Source organism: Bubalus kerabau, chromosome 8, assembly GCF_029407905.1.
Source record: "Bubalus kerabau isolate K-KA32 ecotype Philippines breed swamp buffalo chromosome 8, PCC_UOA_SB_1v2, whole genome shotgun sequence".
Taxonomy (NCBI): domain Eukaryota; kingdom Metazoa; phylum Chordata; class Mammalia; order Artiodactyla; family Bovidae; genus Bubalus; species Bubalus kerabau.
The window spans coordinates 107,305,660-107,331,362 of NC_073631.1; the positions used below are offsets into that span (position 1 = coordinate 107,305,660).

The 25,703-nt window shown below is 48.7% G+C and overlaps 2 protein-coding genes across 5 annotated transcripts in view; one reads left to right on the forward strand and one right to left on the reverse strand.

The window, feature by feature from the left end:
• Positions 1 to 20,142, reverse strand: part of DENND2A (DENN domain containing 2A) — a 99,261-nt gene extending 79,119 nt beyond the window's left edge. The window contains exons 1-2 of one of the 4 annotated variants that reach the window (XM_055591097.1): positions 16,465 to 18,172; positions 8,160 to 8,334 (exon numbers count right to left, since the gene is read on the reverse strand). The gene's annotated coding sequence lies outside the window, so the exon portion shown is untranslated. Of the gene's footprint in view, positions 1 to 356; positions 599 to 8,159; positions 8,335 to 16,464; positions 18,174 to 20,004 lie in introns of those variants that run through there. The other 3 variants (XM_055591095.1, XM_055591094.1, XM_055591096.1) reach the window with 3 other exon arrangements.
• On the forward strand, positions 10,571 to 25,011 carry LOC129658375 (atherin-like). Its single transcript, XM_055589391.1, has 5 exons — positions 10,571 to 10,584; positions 10,895 to 10,923; positions 19,695 to 20,338; positions 24,571 to 24,700; positions 24,804 to 25,011. The coding sequence occupies exons 1-4, from the start codon at positions 10,571 to 10,573 to the stop codon at positions 24,619 to 24,621; spliced, it is 738 nt and encodes a 245-aa protein (XP_055445366.1). The 3' UTR covers positions 24,622 to 24,700; positions 24,804 to 25,011.
• The last annotated feature ends 692 nt before the right edge of the window (positions 25,012 to 25,703 follow it).

The following is a 25,703-nucleotide window of genomic DNA, read 5'->3' on the forward strand; positions in this document are numbered from 1 at the left end:
AATTCCACGGATAGAGGAGCCTGGCAGACTACAGTCCATGGGGTCGCAAAGAGTTGGACAAGACAGAGTAACTGAGCTCACACATGCATCATTGTCACTATTGGCTTCCCTGGTGGCTCAGTGGTAAAGAAACTGCCTGCCAATGCAGGAGACGTGGGTTCAATCCCTGGGTTGGGAAGATGCCCTGGAGAAGTCAATGGCAACCCACTCCAGTATTCTTGCCTGGGAAATCCCATGGACAGAGGAGCCTGGTGGGCTACAGTCAAAGGGGTCGCAAAAATCAGACTCGAATTAGTGACTAAACAACATTATCACTATTCTAAATAACAGGGGAAAAATGTAAACTCTGCTGTTACCTGCGGGTGTCTGGTCTGCCCTGGTGCTCCCAACAGGCCACACAGTTGCTTTTCAGCCACAACCACAACTGCAGGGCATGGGTCTCAGCTGAGCCCATCACTTCATTACTTGTTTGGCTTTGCCACAGTATCTCCTGAACAGAAGGATAAGTGGTACTTTATTCTCATTACCTCCTTTCCCTTAGTGACCACCAAGCCTTGGATCCTGGTCTCCAATAACCACTTCCTAGTACAGAACCCATTCTTTCAGTGGGTTCAAAGAGATTATATGGGGACCTATGGCTATTAGGGCAATTACTCATGTAATTCATTCTTCCAATTATTAGTGTTTACTTCCCACAGGGAACTAAGTGAAACTAGGGGAAATGTGAAATAAATCATTTTTCTTGCCCTCTGAGAGCTTTCATCCTCATCCTGTGAATGTCATATTATTCACATGACAATACTGTATTATATACTTGGAAGTTACTAAGAGAGGAGTAGATCTTAAATGTTTTCACAACACAAACAAAAAAAGTTACCTGTGTGACGTCATGGATGTGTTAACTAATCGAATATGGCAATCATTTCACAACATACACATATATTGAATCATACAGTACATACTTTAAACTTAAACAGTGTGTGTGTTAGTTGCTCAGTCGTGTCCAACTCTTCGCGACCTCATGGACTGCAGCCCACCAGGCTCCTCTATCCATGGAATTCTCCAGGCAAGAATACTGGAGCGGGTTGCCATTTCCTTCTCCAGGGGATCTTCCTGACCTAGGTCTCCTGCATTGCAGGCGGATGCTTTACCATCTGAGCTACTAGGGAAGGCCCTAGTACACAATGTGAAATGTCAATTAAATCTCAAAAAAAGCTGATAGAAAAAAGATGCAAACAAACGTCTCTAATACAAAACATGACACGATAAACAAAACAGGTGACAGCGGTCCCTTTGCGTGGCTGGGCTTAGAGCGTGGGCTGAATTTCCTTTGGGGTGTATGGGTGAAAAGCACAGATGCTTGCATAATCTTCAAATGGCTAAATGTTTAAGGAAGGACAAGCCACTAAATGAAAAGCAGCACTGATTCTTTAAGGAATGACACCTAACTCATTTGCTAGATTTCCTCGCAGGAGTCAGTCGAGATGGGAACTAAGGCAGAATCTGAACACAACTTGTACAGGTTTCTGAAAACGTTACCAAATGTTACCAGAAGCAGGACGACATAATTTTTTTTTTTCAAAGGCATTTCAAGTTTACAGAACAGCTGCAAGAACAGTACAGAAAACTCACATACTCTTTTATCTAAATTCACCAAGTTTTAATATCTCCTTCAATTAAAGTGTTCTAAATTGCTCTTTTGGAGCTTCAGGGAATATGAGTGCTATCCAGCCACCAGAAGCCTTCAGTGCTTATGAATCTAAAAGAAAACAGAATTTTACAAAACCAGTTTACTGAAGTAAGCCAGCACACCATGGTCCAAAAGACAACTCAACCACAACTCACTCCTGACCCTCCACCAGGACCTCTCAGGAGGACACTGAACTCTTTAAAACCAGATTACCAAATATTCAAGAAGAGCTAGGAAAACACAGAAAAATAAAAAAACTGAGGAGCAGAGGTGACTGGCCCTACCAGATATTCACACATACTATAAAGCCTCCACAATTAAAACAGGATGGTACTGCCATAAGAATGGATAAACAGACTGGCAGAACAGACAGTCTAGACATAGACCTAAGTACTCGTGTGTGTGTGTGTTAGTCACTCAGTCGTGTCCAACTCTTTGCGACCCCATGAAGCCTGCCAGGCTTCTCTGTCCATGGAATTCTCCAGGCAAGAATACTGGAGTGGATTGCCATTCTCTTCTTCAGAGGATCTTCCCAACCCAGGGATGGAACCCTGGTCTCCTGCAACAGAAGCAGATTCTTTACCGTTTGAGCTACAGGGAAGTCCTTACTCATAGGACTTAATATATGATCAAGGGGGTATCTTAAATCACTAGCGCAAAGATGGACTTTCTCATAAATGGGGGAATAACTGACCAGCCCAAAGGTGTTCAAGTAAGATCACAACGCAGATCTGATGTGCCTGCGGTCCTGGTAAACTAAGGATGACCCTGGTCTTTCTCTCTCAGAGCCAGAAATCCAGCTGCAGGCAAGAGCTAGTTCCACAGAGGTGCTGCAGCCCTGAGGGGTTGACAGCAGCCCCTGAAGGATCTGACCACTGCCTGCCTTAACCCCTCAAAATCTCCAAATGCCCTCTGAACCTGCTATGATTTGAATGCAGTTTCAAAATTCTGACTCCCCCACCCCGCCCTAGAGTTTATCATACATTCATACAGCACCTGATTTTCACATCATACGCACATTATAACATATATAAGCCATCCTCCCAATTTTCAGGTGTAATTCTTGTTAGGCTTATTTTGAAGAGAAGATTAAGCTTCAGCGACTGGCCTAGGATCACAGTGTTTAAGTAGCATAACAGAGAATCTTATGATTTGTATCTTTCTACTCCAAATTTTATATTTCTCCTGCAAACCTTGTTATCTGCTCTCTTAGTACCTTCAACCAGAACCACCCATCAACATCTCTCACAAGTCTGATGCAAGAATCTGCTATTCAGTGGTGCCAGTACCCTTGGGGACAGTAACCTGAAGGCCTGACCCCTCTTCTTTCAAGGGCGGCAAGCAGGAAATAGCTTTCATTCATAACCTTTGGGAAGGTCAGGGTCAGGAAATGAATGCTGTTTTGTCCTGTGATCTGTCAGGCACTGCATTAAGTACTTAACCAACATAATCATAGAAATAACGCATCTCTCAAGAGAAATGAGGGCTTCCCAGGTGGCACGAGTGGTAAAGAGTTATCCTGCCAATGCTGGAGATGCAGGTTTGATCCCTGGATTGGGAAGATCCCTTGGAGAAGGAAATAGCAACTCACTCCAGTATTCCTGCCTGGAGAGTTCCATGGTCGGAGGAGCACAGCAGGCTACAGCCAATGGGGTCGCAAAGAGTTGGACTTTGACTGAGTGTGTGCATGCGCACATACACAAACGCACACACACATAAATGAAAGAACACATCCACATATGTCCTTGTAAATTAATATTCAGAGCACATTATTTTTGATAGCCATAAAGTCTATGCACTTGGATACAGTCCAAGTGCCATCAACTGATGAATAAACAAAATGTGGTACACCCACACAATGAAATAATATTCAGCCATCAAAGGAATGAAGTACTGACATATGCTACAACATGGATAAGGAGACACTAAGCTAAAGGAATAGAAGCCAATCACAAAAGGCCACATATTGTATAAGTCCATTTTTATAAGATATCTAGAACAGAGGTATCTACAGAGACAGAAAGCAAATTAGTGGTTGCTTAGGGCTGAGGTAGATGGAGCTGGGGTGGGGAGTGGTGGCTAAGGGGTATTGGGTATCTTTGTCCAAATGACAAAAATGTTCTAAGACTGATGGGTGATGGTTGCACAACCTGTGAATATACTAAAAATCATTATACACTTTAAATGGATTAATTTTTATGGTATGTGAATTATTCTTCAATAAGACTGTTATTTTAAAAAGAGAGACAGGAGGAAGGAAGGGAAGGTGGGAGAGAAGAGAAGTGGGGAAGGGAAGAAGAGTGGGTAGGGGGTGGAGAGAGACAGAGACACTAAGCATCTGGCAAGCATGTACCAGGTACATATTAGGAAGCTGTAATAGTATCCCTGGGATTTTAAGAGAGGTGTGTAGCCCCAAAGCCCTCACTCTAGTACATCATTACCTTCTTCACAAGCACTGCTGCTGCTAAGTCACTTTAGTCGTGTCCGACTCTGTGCGACCCCAGAGACGGAAGCCCACCAGGCTCCCCCGTCCTTGGGATTCTCCAGGTAAGAACACTGGAGTGGGTTGCCATTTCCTTCTCCAATGCATGAAAGTGAAAAGTAAAAGGGAAGTCGCTCAGTCATGTCTGACTCTTAGCGACCCCATGGACTGCAGCCTACCAGGCTCCTCCATCCATGGGATTTTCCAGGCAAGAGTACTGGAGTGGGGTGCCATTGCCTTCTCCGTCACAAGCACTAGCTCAAGCAAAGTAGCATGTGAATCTGAGGAACCAGGATTCTTATGAGTACAATGGTTAAGACAAATGAACACATTAGGGTTACAGAAATATAACTGGATAGTAGATCTCACAAGCACTCACTGGTGCTTGCCTACCTCACAAAGCAGCCCCTTTCCTGCAAACTGCCACTTCCCTCCTCCACGGAGGCCACAGGGACCCGGGCAGCCATGTTTGAATGATGAGCCCACCCCCAGCCACAGCTGATTGGCTCTAGAGGAGGCCTAACTGAAAGTCGGGCCAATCAGGTTCCGCTGCCAGGGAGTTGCGTCAATGTGTGTGGCCAGAACACGGAAACATGGTGCTGTGAGGCAGCCATTTTCACCCTGCAGACCAAGGAGCAGAGGGAGCTGGGCTGTTGAGGAGAAGCATGATACCCGCAGCAAGAGGGCTCTGCGCTCCCTCAGTCCAATCTGCTCTTGGGGCCAAGCTGCATTCCTGCCCACAGGTTCCACAAGATATCTTTATACCCTTGTTTGCTTAAGCAACCAAAAGAATCCCCAGTAACACAGTGTCATGTTCAATCTACGTTCAAGTACTTTCCCAAAATGAAAAAAGAAAGCTAGTGTGCATGTGAGTTTTAAACATGAATCTGCACCCATATGGCTGAAGCTGAGCCAACTACAGCTACTAAGGAAACCAAATCCCCATTAGCTTTGCCTCCAGCCTGGCACAGAAGTTGCCTGTGATCTTATCATTCCTGTTACACTATGGAGAGTCAAGAAGTTCCTTCCTCTTCCTGGGGGCACGCATCACTGAAGGTATTGGGAACATCTGAAGCCTTAGTTCATCTTTTTAAAATCAGATGGGTAAAATAACTTAAAAAATAATTAAAAACAATAATATAATTAATATAATGGAATCAAAACCTTAGTAGGCCATGTCATGAGAACTAATCTTTCTAAGGACCTGAACAACATATTATAAGCACTGATACAAGAGAATCTGCTGGACTCGAGGATGAAGTTTTAAATAGGACATGGTATCAGAAGGCCCACAGTTTCCTTCTTCTTAATAAAACCTCACAGAAAACACTCTGGCCTTACATTGGAGTGGGCCAATGGGAGGTCACTGAGGGTAAATGAACAAATAAAGGAATGTGCGCCTTCTTCGGTTCTTATTTTGGATCTACAGTATACAAGAAAGCAGAGCTCACATCACTCCCACACACTGGCAGGGACACATCTGAATGAAAAACATTTAGAGAGGTTGCATTGTCTGCACACCAGGAGAAGAGCTGAGTTGACAGTAGGAAAGGGACGGACAAGTCCTTTTCCCATCCCTCTGTCTATTTATGGGAGTCATTTCCCTTCAGGAAATGCTGAGCCCCTCTCCCAGGACCCTGTTGGGAATGACGCCTGCACTGGCTGACCCAGCCTTCCACATCCTCCTCCTGGCCTCAGCAGCTCTCCCCTTGTGACCCCCATCAGTCACTGGGAACCCAGCCTGCAAAAGACAGTGCTTCTTACAGTCCTCAGTCTAGTGTGGAAATTCAAAGAGGAAAGGGGAGATAAAGATACGTAATGCAGGTAGAAAAGCCCCTGGCATGGAGAAGCTCCTTAATATGAACAGAGGATGGGAGCAGGTAAGAAGGGCTAGAAATGACCACAATGTGGGCCAGGATTTTGTGGCTCATCTAGCCTCAGTCACCTGTCTGGGGGATGGCAGAGGCAAGAACAGGACTCAAGGCTCCTGTCACCCCATGTGGGACTCAATCACCTCCTCCGTGCTCCTTTCTCTTCCCCAGAAAAATGTATAGACTCATGTTTCTATAAGGGGGCTTCCCAGGTGGTGGTGGTGGTTTCGTCGCTAAGTCGTGTCCGACTCTTGCGACTCCATGGACTGTAGCCTGCCAGGCTCCTATCCGTGGGATTCTCCAGGCCAATATATTACAGTGGGTTCCTTCTCTAGGGGATCTTCCCAACCCAGGAATCAAACCTGGAGTGGGGTGCCATTTGCTTCTCCAGGGGATCTTCCTAACCCAGGAACCGAATCCTGCACTGCAGGCAGATTCTTTACCGACTGAGCTATAAGGGAAGCCCAAAATCCCAGGTGGTGCTACTGGTAAAGAAGCAGCCTGCCAATGCAGGAGACTTAAGAGACATGGGTTCAGTCCCTGGGTCAGGAAGATCCCCTGGAGGAGGGCATGGCAACCCACTCTAGTATTCTTGCCTGGAGAATCCCATGGTTGAAGAGCCTGGTGGACTATAGTCCATGGGGTCACAAAGAGTGGGACATGACTAAGCGATTTTTGTTCACACACACACATTTCTATAGAGAAGTTATTCCAGGGGAATCTGGGTCTACTAATTACATATCCTTCTTTTCTTCTTTCTGGGGTTAGCCCTGGCCAAACCCCAAACTGAAGTTCTTCCCCCTGTCCTCTGAATTTCTCTGGATATTTTTTAACTTATCTATACTTGGTAACCCTAATAAACGTGCATAACCATGTGGTATGTCTTTCACGGTTGGCCTCAACGGTTATTTATATGTTTGATTTAGGATTTCAGGTAGTTATGTGTGACACCTCAGATTATAAACTGCAACAGTGAATGAATGGTCACCACTTATCGAACACTGACTATTTTCTAGGCAAGATTCCACACAGATTGCTTCACCAACTCCTCACACCCACTCTACAGTTGCCTCACCTTCACAGATGTGGTAAGCAAGGCCTGGAGAGATGAACTTTCCCCAAGGCCACGTGGATGCCAAATGAATCCAGGTTGTCAGATTCAAGTCCGGGTGCTAACACCAAGTCAAGAGCTCTGGGGGCAGGTTACAGGCCTTCCCCTCCTGGATACAGACTAGCTACTCAGGGAATTGTTTTGATTGGCTTTTATTCACCCCCTCCTCCTCTCCCAGCACACCCTGGCCCCAGGGCACCGCCTGGCCATCCTGTCCATTTCCAGAGGCAGCCCTTGGGCTGCCATTTTGGGATTTATTTTTCCCTCTGAAGGGTTTCCTCATGTTCATTTTAACCTGGCCTCACTGATACTGGGGCTTCCCTGGTGGTTCAGACAGTACAGAAATCACCTGCAATGCGGGAGACCTGGGTTTGATCCCTGGGTCGGGAAGATCTCCTGGAGGGCGTGGCAACCCACTCCAGTATTCTTGCCTGGAGAATTCCATGGACAGAGGAGGCTGGCGGGATGCAGTCCATGGGGTCGCAAAGAGTCGGACATGACTGAGCGACTATCACTCATGCATTGATCAACAGTAGTACTGAGGTGGGGAGGAGGGCCCCTGGTGGGATCTGTCCTGTGTCCTGGGTACCTGGCCACTCACATCACACCAGAAGTAGCCACTTGGAGGGGATGCACAGAAGGCCATGCTTTATTTCCTTCCGGCAGCCCTCCCCGGCTCCAGCTGTGCTGCCCCAAACCCCTCACTCCCCACCTCCTCTCCCTCTCGCCTTCCGGCCCTCCTCTTCCCTTCCTCCCCCCTCAGACCCTTTCCCACCCTCTTTTTGCTGGCTTCTGTTCGCTTTCTTTCCATGAGCAGAGAGTTTCCAGCCTGGATCCCGGCCAGCACATTTGGACAAAAGGCAGCAATCTTGGAGGGAGACGTCATCTCCCATCCCCTTTGCTGGGGCCGGCACCATGGCTCCCCGAGCCCAGAGAGGGAGCCGGGGGCTGGGACCACTCCCACCCAACTCCCAGTTCTGGAAAGGAGCTTGAAAGATGGCGTACTGTGGGGATTAAAAGCAAAGGGTTTGGAAGCACACAGCCCCAGATTCAAACTCCAGCTCTGCTGCTTGACAGTCATGGGACCTCGGGCCAGTTATTTTGCTCAGCCTTGGTTCTCTCTTCTGTAAAGTGGTGACAGGAACAGCTCCTGGTTTGAAAGGCTTACCCAAGATGGCACCTGGAAAACAGTGGGCACAGTGTGTGTCCTGTGAGAAGCTCAACCCAGCTTCTGTTGTTATGAACAGAACTTAATCCTGCCAAATAATACAAGTAAAAATACAGGACTTTGTTATGATATTGATATTAATAATGACAATACTAATACAACCTCCTCAACTTATCTGCAGGGCTGCAGAAAGTGTTAGTCACTCAGTTAGGTCCAACTCTCCACGACCCCATGGACTGTAGTTCACCAGGCTCCTCTGTCCATGGAATTCTCCAGGCAAGAATACTAGAGTGGGGAGCCATTCCCTTCTCCAGGGGATCTTCCACAACCTAGGAACTGAACCCGGGTCCCCTGCATTGCAGGCAGTTTCTATATCATCTGAGTTGCCTGCAGACCAGACCCAGCCTCAATTGTTTGCAAGTGTGGTAAAGCTGTAAAACCTCTCAAACATACCGTTACTGTTACAGTGTAATCTGCGAAAACTGGTTTTGAAATTGGAAAAGGAGCTGACCCCATTCCCTATTCATTAAAGCCAGGGCTCAGCCTCGAAGCCACAAGTGAAAGTTAGGAGGAACCCACCCCATTAGCATGGTCTGCTCGCCTGGACTCCACTTCCCTCCCTCCCTGTTTTCTGGCTCCTTGGAAGCTGAGGCTCCATTTCTGTTTGTTTACTATCTATGCTTGGTGTTTTGTACTCAAGTTGTGTAATGCCTGGGAATGTGCTCTGTTTTATTTAGCTAAGTTTTGAGATACGGGCAATTTTTATTTAACTAATCTGAGCCAGCATGGATGGGTTTGAAATTAATCCACAAGATCAATCAAGGAGCTGAGCACATGAGGTGCTGCTGGGAAATACACACATGTAGGAATGGTCCCTGCCCTAGAGCTAGGGATAAAAGATGCAAACCCAATCAACCAATGGCAATGAAAGATTACAACCTTTCAACACCAAAAGATTAGTTTAAAAGTCTAGGGGATGCCTGACAACATGTTTAACAAAAGCCACAATATGAGAGGGGTTTAGGGACTGAATTCAAACCACAGTGGTAAATGTTATGAAAGAAATATAACTGAGGAATTTAGAAGTGGGCAGGCAATGAGAGTCAGAGGGGTCATGGACTGCTTCAGAGAAGACGCAGAATCTGGTGGCCCTTTGGACTAGTTGGGGGAGTCTTTCAGGTGAGGCAAGAGCATGAAGAAAGGGGACAGTATATCCTGCCCTGGACATGAGACTGACAGTGGGACGGCCGCTCTGGGACATGTGGAAACACGGAGAGGACGACAGAAGGACTGGCAGATGAGACTTGGAGACGTTCTGCAATCAGAAAGCGGAGGTATGGTTTGCTTTCCAAAGAATATAAACAGGATACATGATAGAAGGGGCTTCCCAGGTGGCTCAGTGGTCAAGAATCTGCCTGCCAATGCAGGAGATACGGGTTCAATCCCTGGGTGGGGAAGATCCCCTGGAGTAGGAAATGGCAACCCACTTCAGTATTTTTGCCTGGAGAATCCCATGGACAGGGCAGCCTAGAAGGCTGCAGTCCACAGGGTCACACAGAGTCAGACGCAACTGAGTGACTGAGCAAGCATGTGCATGATGGAAGATATGAACTGATGTATTCAAGAGGAACATATAGATCAAGCAGCCAGAGGTAGAGATCTAAGAGTCTGGTGAGAGAACAACCCTGTGGGGGTGGAGAAGAACTGGGGATGCAGCCAAAGAACCAGTGAACGTGGACAAGTTCTCCCCGGAGGGAAAGTGAAGCCAAAGAAGAGAGTGAGGAACTGAGGTGTGGGGGTGACTCTCTCTTGACTGAGCTCTTTACCATGTTTCTTCATCTGGGTCTTCCAACTGGACAGAGAAGTCTGATGGCAGAACATCTGCCTTGGGCTTCTTTATATTCCTCCATAATGTCTATTTGGACCAGATCTTGGTGTATTGTGGGTGCGGCATGAATGCTTGTTGAATGAGAAGAAAAGGAATCAGCGAAGGAGATCGTCTCCAGAGACAATTAGCATAACCCAGATGGTGTGGTGTCTCAGGGGAGGAAGCATTATTCAAAATGCTTCACAAAGGAGGGGCGTGGACTGCAACCAATTGCCAGGGCCTTACTGTTGACCCTTTCATGGCTGGATCTGGTTGTGGGGGTCCCAAAACGGTGGGACACCAGGAGTGACTATTCAGAGAAGCATTTCAGCCTTTTGACAAGTGGTGCAGACATGTCACCATAGCAGTGTTATATCGACCATGACCTGGGTCAGGCAAGTCACGTAAGGAAGTCATGTTAGGAAGCTCAGAAACCGAGAACAGTGAACTAGCTGTACAGCGGCCGCACCATCAGTAATGGGATGAAGTGTCCACAGACAGTCGGGGATGGAGGCCAGATCTCAGGGACGTGAGGAGGAGCTTGTGGTCCTGCCCTGGGGGCTCGGGCAGGTGTTCTCTCTCTCCATCCTGAAAGCAGCCTTCTTCCTCTCTCATTCTCCAGTCAACAGGCGGCCTGAACCCGGGCTGTGTATGTGTCTAGAAGCACTCTGACTCTTTTCCCTGTCACTCTTCCCTCTGTCCCAGGTCAAGGATCTTGGATTCCCTGAGTGCAGGTGAGAGGAGAGCCTGGAAGAGGAACCTCTCTTGATTCTGCCTCTGCAGTGCCGGAATCGCCAAGTCTCATCACTTGGGGAAGCATCAAGGAGCCCCTCCTCTCTGATGTTTTTCTATCCTGTTAGATGCATCAGTTCAGCTGGTGGGTAAACAGAGCACTGGTCCCTGTTTGATGTCCTGGGAGCTGTGTGTGTTTATTGATTGTCACAGACACAAACGATGAAAAGGACCAGATGGAAAGGGATGTCAGGCGGCCAGGGATTTGTATGTGGGGTTGGCTGACCACACACTTCATTTCACATCTGAACGACTCCCACCTCCAGCTCAGAGCAGCGAGTGGAGAAATCCCTCTGGACCTGCAGCGAGTTAGAGACATTGCCCTGGGAGAAGCCCAGCGCCCCAGCATGCTGCTTTGGTGGTCCGTGTCTTCCCAGCCGCCGCCCTGACCAAGTTGGTGCCTGAGAAACTGGTCCCACTCCAGCTGCAGGGATGCAGGTTCTACGTCTCAGGCTGCCCCAACACTCCTGCCCAGTGACTGCATCAGTGCTCTGTGGTTTCTCCCCCAGCTAACTTCTCTCCTGACCATGCAAGGCCAGTTTTAATCCCGATTTGTGGCACAATTTCCCACAAATACCTCTGCTTGGTCATCTGGGAGGTTGAGTCTGTATTTCCCAGGGATGTGAGAAGCACACATGAAATTATAGAAGGTTCTGCTTTAATGGTTCCAATCTGCTGGGAAAAGGCAGCTGTATTTTCTTCCACAGTGAGCTGCAGGAAGTAGGGACAGTGGTACCCATCTTCTCTGACTCGGTTAGTGGGAAGGAGTTGACACACAGCACTGTGAGCCACAGGACCCCTCCTCCTTCCCTGCACTCAGGTCTCTACCCTAGGGGGGAGTTAAGAAAAGCTGGGGGGCAGAGGGGTGACACGAAATCATGTCCTTGGGTCGGGACACTTAGAGCTGCAGGAAGAATGGATGGGCATGTCCAGCCCTTTGCCAGCTTGCAGTTTGCAGGGACGATCCCAGGACAGACTGGCTGGCTCTATAGCAATTAATAATTTATTTTTTTGTTTGTTTGTTAATGGCAAAATAGCAAGAGACAACTAGAAAACAATATATACCAACCCAGCCAATGTGGTAGATCATATCCTTAGATATGACCAATTCTACTATAAGAATTATTTTTATATTTAAAATTTGATATCGTCCCTTTCAAGTAAATACTTTCACGAGTACTTTAAGAAAAAAATGAAGAGAGGTGTGTTTAAATAAAACAAACAATTTATCTTTAGTGCTCCTTTTTTACTTTCCAAGTGTCCCACTTTGTATATATAGTTACTCTATCTGTTGTACAAAGTTGATTTGCAGAGAACTTAGGGCTAAATCAAGTCCAACCCTTATGACACAGACAGACAGGATTAAAAAGCAGAGACATCACTTTGCCAACAAAGGTCCATATAGTCAAAGCTATGTTTTTTTTTCCAGTAGTCATGAATGGATGTGAAAGTTGGGCCATAAAGAAGGCTGAACACCAAAGAACTGATGCTTTCAAACTATGGTGCTGGAGAAGACTCTTGAGAGTCTCCTGGACTACAAGGAGATCAAACCAGTCAATCCTAAAGGAAATCAACCCTGAATATTCATTGGAAGGACTGATGCTGAAGCTCCAATACTTTGGCCACCTGATGTGAAGAGCCGACCCACTGGTAAAGACCCTGATGCTGGGAAAGTTGAGGACAGGAGGAGAAGGGGGTGGCAGAGGATGAGGTGGTTGGAGGGCATCACTGACTCAGTGGACATGAATTTGAGCAAATTCCAGGAGACAGTGAAGGACAAGGGAGCCTGGGGTGCTGCAGTCCATGGGGTCACAAAGAGTCAGACATGACTGAGCAACTAAACAACAACGTGATAGAGAAAGAGGAAGACACCTTGCATCATTTCCCTGGGCTGGCTCTTATGTGTGACCCGCTCTGCCCATTCTAGGTGTCAGCCTACACCATTATGTGAACTCGTGGTTATAGGAGATCAAGATTTTCGGAACACAAACCGACAGCAAGAGACAATATTGGGACAAATTGTTGGATGACTAGCTATAAGCCATAGAAAAATTCTTAGAAACTCTAGTTTCAATATGTTGCCTTGAAAATTTTAACAAAACTCAAAATAATAGATTGCCTCTATGAATGTACCACACAATTTCTAACTTAAATAGAAATTCATAGTAAATTCAGTGGGGAACGAGGGTGAGAGAGGTAATACTATTTTACAATTTTTGAAAAACTGAGTATCAAAATCTCATTTTATACATATACACAATGGAATATTGCTGCTGCTACTACTGCTAAGTCGCTTCAGTCACGTCCGACTCTATGGACCCCATAGACGGCAACCCACCAGGCTCCCCCGTCCCTGGGATTCTCCAGGCAAGAACACTGGAGTGGGGTGCCATTTCCTTCTCCAGTGCATGAAAGTGAAAAGTGAAAGGGAAATCGCTCAGTCGTGTCCAATCCTCAGCGACCCCATGGACTGCAGCCTTCCACGCTCCTCCATCCATGGGATTTTCCAGGCAAGAGTACTGGAGTGGGGCGCCATTGCCTTCTCCGACAATGGAATATTACTCAGCCATAAAAAGGAATGCATTTGAGTCATTTCTAATGAGGCAGATGAACCTAGAGCCTATTATACAGAGTGATGTAAGTCATAAAGAGAAAAATAAATATCATATACTAACACACATATATGGAATCTAGAAAGATGGTGCTGAAGAATTTATCTGCAGGGCAGCAATGGAGAAACAGACACAGAGAATAGACCTATGGACACAGGGAGAGGGGAGGAGAGGGTGAGATGTATGGAGAGAGTAACATGGAGACATACATTATCATATGTAAAATAGATAGCCAACGGGAATTTGCTGTACGTCTCAGGAAACTCAAACAGGGGCTCTGTATCACCCTAGAGGGGTGAGATGAGAGGGAGGTTCAACACGGAGGGGATACATGTATACCTATGGCTGATTCATGTGGATGTTTGACAGAAAACAACACAATTCTGTAAAGCAATTATCCCTCAATTAAAAAATAAATTGGGCTTCCCTGGTGGCTCAGCTGGTAAAGAATCCACCTGTAATGCAGGAGACCTGGGTTCGAGACCTGGGTTTGATCCCTGGGTTGGGAAGATCCTCTGGACAAGGGAAAGGCTATCCACTCCTGTATTCTGCCCTGGAGAATTCCATGGACTGAATAGTCCATGGGGTTCGCAAAGAGTCGGACATGACTGAGCAACTTTCACTTAAAAAATAAATAAATTAAAAAAAAAAGAATCTCATTTCATTACAATATCCATCACCGGGCACGGACATATTCAATATACATTTGGCTTTGAAATCTTTTAATTTAGCAATTCCACCTCTGGGAATTTATATACAGAAATGTTGGAACAAGTGCTGGAGAGTATTTACAGTGGCTAAAATCAAAAGCAACTAATTACTCATCAATAGACAGTGTGTTAAAGAAATAAAGTCAATTCATACAAAAGAAGACTAGGTAGCTGTTAGAAAGCAAAGGACTATGTTATGTCCCACATGAAATTATTCTCACATAATACTGTTAAGTTATTCTACTTTTCTAACAAACAAACATAATATATTACATGTAAAGAAAACACGTCTAGGGGGATTTAATATACATACCGAACAGTGATCACCTCTGAGGAGGGAGTAAGTATGGGGAAAATTTTCACTGTGTTCTTTTTTTGTTGTTCAGTTGCTAAGTCATGTCCAACTTTTTGCAACCCCATGGACAGCAGCTGCCCTTTTTATGTATTGCTTGGGGCTTCCCTGATGGCTCAGCTGGTAAACGATCCACCTGCAATGCAGGAGACCTGCGCTCGATCCCTGGGTGGGGAAGATCCCCTGGAGAAGGAAATGGCAACCCACTTCAATATTCTTGCCTGGGAAATCCCATGGACAGAAGACCCTCGCAGGCTTTAGTCCATGGTGTCCCAAAGAGTCGGACACACCTGAGCGACTAGCACTTAAATGTTTTATAATAAGGATAGTTTTTATAGTTTACATATAAATACATACATGTGTATATAAAAGTAATCTTAAAGTTTTACTTCTTAAAAAAAATTTTTTTTGGCCACACCATTCAGCAGGTGGGATCCCAGTTCCCTGACCAGGGATCCAACCCGTGTCCCTGCATTGGAAGCACAGAGTCCCAACCACTGGACCCCCAGGGAAATCCTCAATCTGAAAGTTTTAAAGTACACTTTTATAGAAAACAAAAAAGGAAATGTGTTTGCTACTCTGCTTGAACTGGTCTGACAGCCCTCCTGATAAGATACGCAAGCTCTTACCATCCTGCTCTCCTCTCCTGCTGAAGCGAAGCATGGATCCTTGGGTTCCCCAATACAATACAGATCCTCTTCCCTAAGCTTGCTGCAAGGCTGACTCACCCCTTCCTTCTCTAAGGCTCGGGGAGGGGGGAGAGTTGGGAGGGAACCATAACTTGACTGTTAGTAGTTCAGCCAGTTGGAAAACGGGGTCTCAGACTCATCCCTCTTTCAGCTGACCACAGGCCAAGGATGAATGTGTCAAAGGGAAGCCAATTCTGGGCTCCCGTTGGCAAAGGGCTTAACTTCTAGGCAAACTGAGCTGGGATTAATTTTTGCCCATATCGGACAATGATTTTAACACAAGGGTCAGGATGGTCTGATTCTGGCTTCCCTTCTTTTGGGGCTAAATGCAGAGAACTGAGTCAAAGGACTGAGTCACTCAGTCACTCCAGTTCCAGCGCTGACTCGCCTCCCATCATTACAGGGACAGTTGTGTCTGAGTTCCTCAGCTGGGAGGCCAGCGCAGGGGTTTCAAAGAGCCCAAGGTGCCTGTGGCAGCTGTCTGGTTCTGGCGGAGGAAGAAGGGACCATGCCTGGGACACAGGAGACTGGGAATGACACAGGCCCAAGAAGGGGTCTCTGTCACTCTCGAGTAACTGTCAGACATTCCATGGACCCTCAGGAAGCAAAATAAAGGGGGCAGGTTCCAGAGAGCGTGGGGGAGGCTGAGTCACCTTTGCCCACAGCCAAAGCAGCAACTGCTTGCAAGCTATACTTGAGGGTTTTGGGGAAAGCCATTGAGCCTCAAAATACTACTCCTATTATCCTATGATAGATACTGAAATTCAGCTCTTAGAGATTTTTTCCTTTTGACTGAGACTTTATGCATGTTAAATGGCAAGCTACTTCTCCCAGCTTCTTTCCAATCAGGAAGACAGAGGTTGGAGAACATATATACTTGAATATCAGGAGGGAAATAGAAAGAATCCACAGCTTAGAGGCTCAGAAATCCAGACAGACAGAACTATATGGGTCCCAGGCAGAGAGAGAAAGGTACCAAGGCTTTTCAGTTTTGGCTAAGGTGAAGCACTGCATCCGACAGTATTAGACCAAGCAGACCTAACTGTAGAAAGCCTGTGATTATGCTTTTAGACTTTTTGTTAAAAAGTACTTTATACACATATACATACTAGCCTCTTACCTGTATCTGTTCAAGGTGGCTTTAGATCTTGATGGTGAAGGCTGACTAGCCAGCTGATTTCATTGTAAGCAACAGGCTTCCAAATTTTAAATTCTACAAGGTCTTTGTTTTTGGAATCTGCGATTTCAGTTCCCCTCTGGTGCCGAGCCCTCTAGGTGATGGCTAAAAGCAATCTCGCTCAACTGTGGAAGTACCTTAAAATCACCTGGGACCTTTTAAAAATACTGATACCCGGGGCCTGTTCTTAGAAATTTTGATTGACTTGGTCTGGAGCGGGGCCTGGGCATCAGTTGTTTAAAATAAACGCCTCCCCTCAGCATTTAAACGTGTATTCTAAGGTGTACCCTGAGTTTACAATGCTAAGAATTGTGATGGGAGGGCAGATGGGGTTGATTATCATTACCCCGTTGTTAAATTACCTACTCAACTTAAGACTTCTACAGCGGGCAAGCAGTGCTTTAAACTTTGGAGGGTACGTTAAGAATGCATTGACATAGATTCTGCAGCTTCACCCTTCTGCAGAAACCAATAGGAAGGGCCTGGCCAGATGAGCTGCGGAGTGCAGAACCACCCAGCTCACATCCCCTGTTCCTCTGCAACATTCCTTACGTTGCAGTGAACAGTTTTCCTGCCCTCCCTGACCTCAGCAGAGTGGAGCTCTGGTGTCTTGAGCCCCACCCTTTCCCCCACCCCTAGGAGCAGCCTTAACATTAGGTCGGAGGGCACAAAGGCCTGGACAACTGGGAGAACCGGACTTACCCAGCTAAACGGGATCCTCAAATGCTCCTGTCACTGTTTCTCTTTGGTCAGGATTTCTGAAGCCAATCTTCCCAACACTCTGCCTTACCAGGTTCCTTCTCCAGACCAGTCTCAGCCCACCTGCCTATGGGCTATACCAGGATTTTCCTGCTTCCCCCTTCATGGCTGGGCACTGGGATGCTGTGCTCGCTACATTCATCAGAGTAGGTATCATCTCTTCCTCCATTGGAGAGCCCACAGCTCCTCCGTAGGATTCCCTGGGCCCACACTGTCCTACGTCGCCATTGTCCACAGGCCTGAGCTAGCTGCATTCGGCACCCCACAGAAATCCAGTATGTCCTCAAGTCATAACAGGAAGATGGTATAGGAAAATGGTCATGTGGAGATTTATCTTCCCATCTTTTGTAACACTGACAGTGAAGGTTTTTTTTTTTTTTCCCTCTGTTACTCTTTAGTCTTTACACAAACTTCCACATGACAAATTCCCAGTTGAGTTCAATTCCAGGAAAAAATTTGTCCTGAAAATGAATTTGTATGCTTTCTCTTGTCCAAAATCCCAAACTGTGCAATCCAGAGTATTTTTGTTTGTCTCTAAGCTGCCAGAGAATTCCGAGCCAAATTCATTGTCCAAGTGTTGTAATCTGCTAAATACAGGCCATTCAAAATCTCCATTCCTTTTGCTTTGCTCTGTTTTCTCCTGAGCGTCTCTGCATTTAGTTCTCGTCTAAGTCATCTGACCCTGTCCCCAAGTCTGCCACCAGGTCCCACCTCTTTATCTCTTGGCTCTTTCCATCCACGTCACCACTGCCGTCACCCTGCGGGTCAGTAACTGCAGCTTGGGTGCTGCAAGGCCTCCGTCTCCTCCTCTCTGAGCCTCCACCCAGTAAGCAGAGTGAACTTTCTAGAATACAGAGTGATCTCCTGGCTCCTGCTTCAGGGAGATCCTTCTTCCCCCTGGGAATTACAACCATGAATTCTCCCCACACTTGCCTGTTCCTCTCCCTCCCCCTTGGTGACCTGCACAGGCTGTTCCCTCAGCCTGAAACAACCCTCTCTGCTTTTGCTTTGTTGGTGAAGAGTTTTCAGGGCTCAGCCTGGCCTTACCTATTCTGTGGGCATCCCTGCTCTGGGTTCCCCAAGGACACAGCACTCACGGCGAGGCCAGATGCCAACTGGATTTAGTTTTTTGTCTGACTACCCAGCTAGGATGGTAAGCGCCTGGAAGGAAGGCAGATACCTTATGCCCTTAGCCTAGCGCTTAGAGTTGCTAAGTGAATGAATACACAACACAGGAAAAGGGAAAAGAAGGGAAAGTGTTAGTCGCTCAGTCATGTCTGACTCTTTGTGACCCCATGGACTGTTGCCCACCAGGCTGCTCTGTCCATGGGATTCCCCAGGCAAGAATACTGGAATGGGTAGCCATTCCCTTTTCTAGGGGATCTTCACGATCCAGGGAATAAATCCAGGTCACCCATATTGCAGGTAGATTCTTCACCATCTGAGCCACCAGGGAAGCAGGGTTCGAATCTTCCAGAATGAAAGGACTGAAAGAAGGTCAGCCTTTTCACTGCCTTTCCTAAGAACAGTTACTCTTTGCCCTTGACTTCTTGTAGAATTCTGCTCATTGTAGGCAGCCCACCCCAAAGACGCTTCTGCTTCACTCCTCTGGTGTGTTTGATACTTGATGACTGGCAAGAAGAAAGGATATTGTTCTTTTCTCTTATGTAGTAACCATCGCACGTGTAAGTTTAAAAACAAAATTACTGTAGCGCCTACTACAACTCTGGGGCCATTATTATGCTGGAACATCCAGAACCTTAGAGAAGTCATAGTCCTAAAGTGTATCTCAACACCAGCTAAAAGTCCCCTGGCTCCTTCCCCAACTTGCTGTTTTAGTCGCTTGGGCCTGTCTGACTCTGTGAGGGCATGGACCATGGCCCGCCAGGCTCCTCTGTCCATGGCATTTCCCTCGCAAGAATACTGCAGTACGTTGCCATTTCCTTCTCCAGGGGATCTTCCCCACCCAGGGATCCGAACCCGAGTCTCCTGCATTGGCAGGAGGATTCCTTACCACTGAGCCATTGGGAAGCAGCTGGTGAAAAACAAAGTCAGTGCCCTACCCCTGCCCCAATCTCTGACCCTGGAGGGCAACGTCCAGATTCCCCACCCGATGCCCTCCAGGACAGGATTCCTCGGCTGAGGTCTAGCTCTCTGCTGTGGTTTGAATCCAGTTCCCTGTGACCCTCCTAAATATCTTTCTATCCTGTGTTGAGACTCCCCCTGGATTCCATCTGCTGCCAACCCCATCCTGAGGCGGAAAGCGGGAGAAATAAGATCATGCAATCATCTTCACCTTTCTGCTTTCTCAACACTACAAAAAGTCTGACCATAGTTGGGGGCGGGGGGAGGTCTGGCTGCTCAGCTTTTCCCGGTTCTTGCTAAACACACACACTTACGCCCCTGGGACTCAGCTCGGCGGAGGGCGGGGGCTCTGCCCGGTTTCTGCTGGTTTCCCGGGCGCGGGACCACGGCCTCGGGAGCTCCCGGAAGGACGTCCGGACAACACTTTGCTCTAGTCCCGCAGATCGGGCTGCAGCGCCTCTATCCCCACGTCCGCACGCGGGAAACCCCGTCTTTGGTTTGCAAAGAGCCACTCACTTCACGGCTCCGGGTCGAGGCAGCTCCGGCCGTCGTCTTTCTCCCCCCCACAAAACCCTCTCCCCGCGCGTCCCCTCCTTGGTCCCCCCGCGTCCCCTCCAGCGTCCCCCGGCCCGGCCCTACCTCCTGGCTGGCCGCGGCTCCGCGGGCTCCGAGGCGCAGCTCGGGGGCACTCGGGCGGGCGGGGGCGGCGCGCGGCGGGGGCCCGGGGCGCCATGGCCCGCAGTCCCCCGCGCTGTTGTCGGCCGGGCCTCTCCCCGCGCCCAGCGCTCGCGTGCCCGCCGCCTGGCCGCCGTGGGCGAGTGGAGGGCGGCCCCTTCCTCTGGCGGCGGCGGCTCTGAGCCGGGCCGCCCCCCGCCCGCCGGCGCTCGGTGAGCTCACCCGCAGCTGGCGGGCGCCCGGCCCGTTGCCACGGCAACGCCTCTCCCAGGGCAGCGCGGACCCTAGAGCGGCTCCGGTAAACAGGACCTTCTGCCGGACTCTTCCCCTCGCCCTTTTTTTGGGGGGTGGGGGGGTGGGGGGAGGAGATGGCGGCTTAACCCTTTCTTTGCTGGAGACCACCGAGTGGCCGGCTGCGTCTCCACCCGGCCGGGGGGTTTATTCGCGCTCAGCGCTCAGCGGGGCTCTGAGCCCTTGAGACAGATGCTGCGGAGTGGCCGCGACACTCCCTGCCCTCAGTTCACTCCAGTCGTTGTAACGCGTTAGTGGGAGCGCCGACTGGGGTTCGGGCGCAGGACTTGGGGTGGGACGTCCGAGGCAGAGTCAGCCACCACCCTTGGCTCTGCAGCTCCAAGTCGGTCTGCACCGAGACGCTGATCGAGAAAGCCCAGGGCCCCTGAGCGCGGGGCACGAGACTCCGAACCGGGCGCCCGTGGGGGGTGGGGGGGTGGGTGTCAGGAAAAGCTTCCTAGAGGAAAAGCGACTTTATGGCGCCTGCTGCCACCGCTCTCAGAGGACAAAGGATCAGGGGACAAAGCTTGATCTTTTGATTTTGATTTAGAACTGCCAAAGAAGAAGTCCACGTGAAAATGCTGTGGGCAGTTGATGCTGCGGGCCGTGCCGGGACCGCGGAAAGTTGATGAGCAGGAGTTCCCTGCTGAAAGGGAGATGGAGCTGGCAGTGTGACTTGTGGGTGTGGGGGAAGGCTCCACGCCCATCTCTATCTCCCAGGAAAGTCATTCTTGTCTTCAGTCCACGGATTCCTAAAAGGCGGAACTAAAGCCTAAGCAAGGCAAGAGAAGGGAAAGAGAGGCTTAGCCTATGAATAGAGAGAAGAGGTGTGCAGGAGAGAGGGGGAAGAGAAAGGATTGTAGAAAGTGGGGAACATTAGATACCGTCCAGGCAGTTCCTATAGACAGAGGACCTGAGGTCTGAGGGGCTTATTCAGATATCACAGTTACAAAGATGGATAAGCTGTCTCCTCCTTTGCTGAGAGGTTTGCTCATTCTACAAGATCTTTGAAGCTTTTGTAGACTTCCTTAAATCTCCCCAAACTCCACCATACCATACCATTTCAACTGAACACGTTAAACATGCCTGTATGGGATGTGGAACTTCCTTGACCAGGGATCAAACCCAGGCCCCTTGCAGTGCAAGGTATGGAGTCTTAACCACTGGACTACCAGGGAAGTCCTAAACATGGTTAACTTTCCGAATACAAATTTGCAAGGTGTAAGCAGTATTTTTTTTTTAAGTGTAAGCATTTATTGTTTTGTTTGCTAAAGCATCATTCAGTAAGTTTTCACTTCACAAAAAAAGATCAGAGACTTGGCTTCTTGACTCCCCAGTCCTGGGATATCATGAGGCAAACTGGTAAAGAGCAAACGGAGAATAATTGACCTGAGAGGTCCCCCAGGGGGGGTCCCTCAAACCACTGCACAGAACAGGTCAGTCACCTTCAGGGTTGTGGCTTTCAAACCGCCAGTCACATTTCAAATGGGCAATCAGAGAGGAGGCCAGGGAGCCCCTTATGGTGTCCCCTGATGGCAGGCCACCACTCCTTGGTCTGCTCCTTCGTTGTTGAATTCTGGACACTGACTTGTTTTAGAAAAATTTCCCTGCCTTAGCTCATCAGGTCAGACTCTGATGGGCAATGTTGGGGCCTATGTGTTGCAAGTTTCTATCCCTGCCTGCCTGTCACAGCCCCTAACCCCACTGCTCCTTAGGGCTGGCTACTGCATCCCTGGGCCATCCCATGGTTGACCCTGACACCATAGCCCTCCTTCCCTATGTGCTCCCGTCCCAGCTGGCTCCCTGGAGCTTTCCCCAGTTTGATGTTCCCCCTGGTCCCTCCCCAGTCCTGGCTCCCCAGCTCCAGGGGGCAGGGTAGCCCTCCAAGGGATTGGCAGGGAGGTGTGCCTTAGAACTTGGAAGACCCTCTCAGCAGTCCTTTCTTCTCCCTGGTCTCCCTGACTGTCCTCAGATTTTCCCCACATTGGAAAATAGGCTTGGAGCTGGAGGTAGTGCCTGGCTTCAGTATGGAAAGGTGCTGATGGGAGGAGGGGGGACGGAGTTCATTTTTCTTGAACTTGAATCCTGCTTTCTCCACCTAGAGCAGCCACAAGTTACAGCAGACCATCTCTTATCCCTGCCCTCCTCTTCCTTCAGCATCCTGATGAAGAGTACGGGGTCTGGGACAGACGGCCAAATTTGGCTCTAGAGCAGGTTGCTTGGCCTCTCTAACTGGGAGCCTCTTAACTGTGCGCTGGAAATAGCAGGTGTACCCACCGCAGGGTATTGTGGGAATTAAAGCATATCTTCAAGTAAAGGATGTAGTACCAGGCCTGGCCCATGGGGGGCACTCTCCCTCAGCTCCTGTTTGTTGGTGGTGGTGGTTCTGTGGCTAAGTGGCGACATCATGGACTGCAGCACGCCAGGCTTCTCTGTCCTCCACTATCTCCTGGAGTTTGCTCAAACTCACGTCCATTGAGTTGGTGATGCCATCCAACCATCTCATCCTCTGTTGCCTCCTGCTGTCCTCAATCTTTCCCAGCAGCAGGGTCTTTCCCAGTGAGTCGGCTCTTCGCATCAAGTGGCCAGTGTATTGGAGCTTCAACATCAGTCCTTCCAATGAATATTCACGGTTGATTTCCTTTAGGATTGACTGGCTGGATCTCCTTGCAGGCCCAGGGACTCTCAAGAGTCTTCTCCAACACCACAGTTCAATTCTTTAGTGCCTGGAAAATCCCATGGACGGAGGAGCCTGGTGGGCTGCAGTCCATGGGGTCGCTAAGAGTTGGACAGGACTGAGCGACTTCCCTTTCACTTTTCACTTTTGTGCATTGGAGAAGGAAATGGCAACCCACTCCAGTGTTCTTGCCTGGAGAATCCCAGGGACGGGGGAGCCTGGTGGGCTGCCGTCTATGGGGTCACACACAGTCAGACACGACTGAAGTGACTTAGCAGCAGCAGCAGCTTTCTTTATGGTCCAACTCTCACATCTGTAAAACCGTAGTTTTGACTATTCGGGCCTTTGTTAGCAAAGTGATGTCTCTGCTTTTTAATACGCTGTCTAGGTTTGTCATAGCTTTCTTTCCAAGGAGCATTTTTGATTTCATGGCTTCGGTCACCATCCACAGTGATTTTGGAGCCCAAGAAAATAAAATCTGTCACTGCTTCCTCTTTTTTCCCCTTCTGTTTGCCATAAAGTGATGGGACCGGATGCCTGTTTGTTATTCTTTCCCTAATCTCTCATTTCTTTGCAGGAGCATAGTGGCACTCAGGGGTCAAGGAGGGAGGAGGGCAGCAGGCCGTGTTTCTTCTCTCCTGAGTTGAATTTCCGCCTCCCCCTACCCTTTATAGGTCCAGGGCCTTCAGCCCGAGCATGGCCATCAGCCCAGAGCTGACATCCCCTCAGTATAAGCCAAGTGAAGGAGAACCGTGGGACCTGGGGAGGGAGGCTAGTCTAAATAAGACGGGGCGAGAACCTGAGAAGCAGCCGTTGAACCTCTAGTCTCCCCCAAATTGCTGAATGTCTACTTAACTTCCTTTGAGATGCTAAACACTTCCTGAGCATCATCTCCTCAGTCCCAGGCACTTCACCTCTGTCAGGGCACCTGATCCATTCCATGCTCCTGGGCAATTAGAGATCACCCCTACCATTTTCTGGGTGGGAAAACCAAGTTCTAAGAGGTGATGTGACTTATTCGAGGTCACACGGGTCCCAGCCTTTTTGTCAAACCAGGTTGCCTGAGAGCAGGGGCTATCCCCAGTGTCAGTCACTCTGGACGGGGGATTCTGGATAAGCATTTAACCCTCGTCCCATCTGGAAGCCACAGGCATCTCTGACACCCCTCCCTAGAGATAACCCTGCTTGGGTTTGTTGTTTTTTAAGTTGCTGAGTCATCCGATTCTTTGTGACCCCATGGACTGTAGCCCACCAGGCTTCTCTGTCCATGGGATTCTCCAGGCAAGACTATTGGAATAGGTAGCCATTCCCTTCTCCAGGGGATCTTCCTGACGCAGAGATTGAACCTGGGTCTCCTGCACTGCAGGCAGATTCTTTACCATCTGAACCACCAGAGAAGCCTGGTGGGTCACTGTGACCTATTCCTTTCCAAATTCTTGCCAGAATGAACTTCTCTCTCAGTGCCAGTGGCCTGCCAGTGGCATACTTGAAAGTCATGCACAGTGTAGATGATAATTGAGAGGTTTGGTTGTTTTTTTTTAATTTTCTATTATTTTATCTAGAGAGCTGGCATGGAGAGGGGAATCGTTTATCTGTGTTCTGGGCCGTCGTGACATTTGGATGAGGTCGAGCAAGGAAGGAGGCTGTCTTTGGGGCAGACAACGTGCACAGCCCCACCTTGACACACCCTTGGTGAGGATTCTCCTTATCCCTTGACCTGAGCCCGTGGAGCCATCTGGGCTGGCAGCCGGGCTTCCTCCGTCTTCCACAGCCATCCTACTCCTTGCCTCCCCAGGAAGCCGTCTTCTGCCTGCTGTTCTGGGCTCTCATCGCATCCGTGGCCCTTTCTCCCCAGCCTGGAGACAGCTGGATGCGAGCTCCTGCCTGGCCCACCACAACCCCTGGCTGCCTCCCTCTGAGGAAATAAAACCAAGTCAAGCATCCCACCCAAACCTCAGACCCAGGCTTGGTTTGTTCTTGGTCTGGAATCAAATGTTGTCCAGGAGGTATGGGATGGGTGGGGAAGTATGGGGCTGGGGAAGTGGAGGCCACCCAGGGGAAGGGGTGAGAGGAGCCCAGACCAAGGACCCTGGGCCTCCTATATCACCCCCTGGCTTTTTTGGCACACCGCCCGCCCCCCGCCCCCACGCCACTTCATGCTCTCCTGTCCTCTATTTCTTGTACTAGGGCTGGGAGATTGGAAGCTGTGGGGGCCCTGTAGGGGGCGCTGTGGAGTAAGTGGCATTTGTTTATCACTCCCTGGTGGCTCAGACAGTAAAGAATCTGCCTGCAATGCAGGAGACCTGGGTTCCATCCCTGAGTCAGGAAGATCCCCTGGAGAAGGGAAAGGCTACCCACTCCAGTATTCTTGCTTGGAGAATCCCATGGGTGAAGGAGCCTGGCGAGCTACAGTCCATGGGGTTGCACAGTCAGACATGACAGAAGCGACTTACACACACACACACACACACACACACACAGAGGGACTGCAGACATTTGTCAGAATACCCCTGGAAATCTCAAAGAATCACCAAATTGGCAAATATCATGATACTCTGTCATTTCTGCATAAGCACCGTCTATTTTATTCCTATGCCGCTAGCTTACTTTGAAGGGTCATGTTTTTTTTTTTTTTTCACAAAGAATTAAGGCGTTCCTAACTTTACAAGGATGAATGTGTCTTTGACAAAAAGCA

Coding starts and splice junctions, on each gene's coding strand:
- LOC129658375 (XM_055589391.1), top strand. Junction 10,924..19,694: donor CTTGGATTCCCTGAGTGCAG/GTGAGAGGAGAG, acceptor CCTGGGACTCAG/CTCGGCGGAGGGCGGGGGCT. Junction 20,339..24,570: donor CGGACCCTAGAGCGGCTCCG/GTAAACAGGACC, acceptor TATTTTATCTAG/AGAGCTGGCATGGAGAGGGG.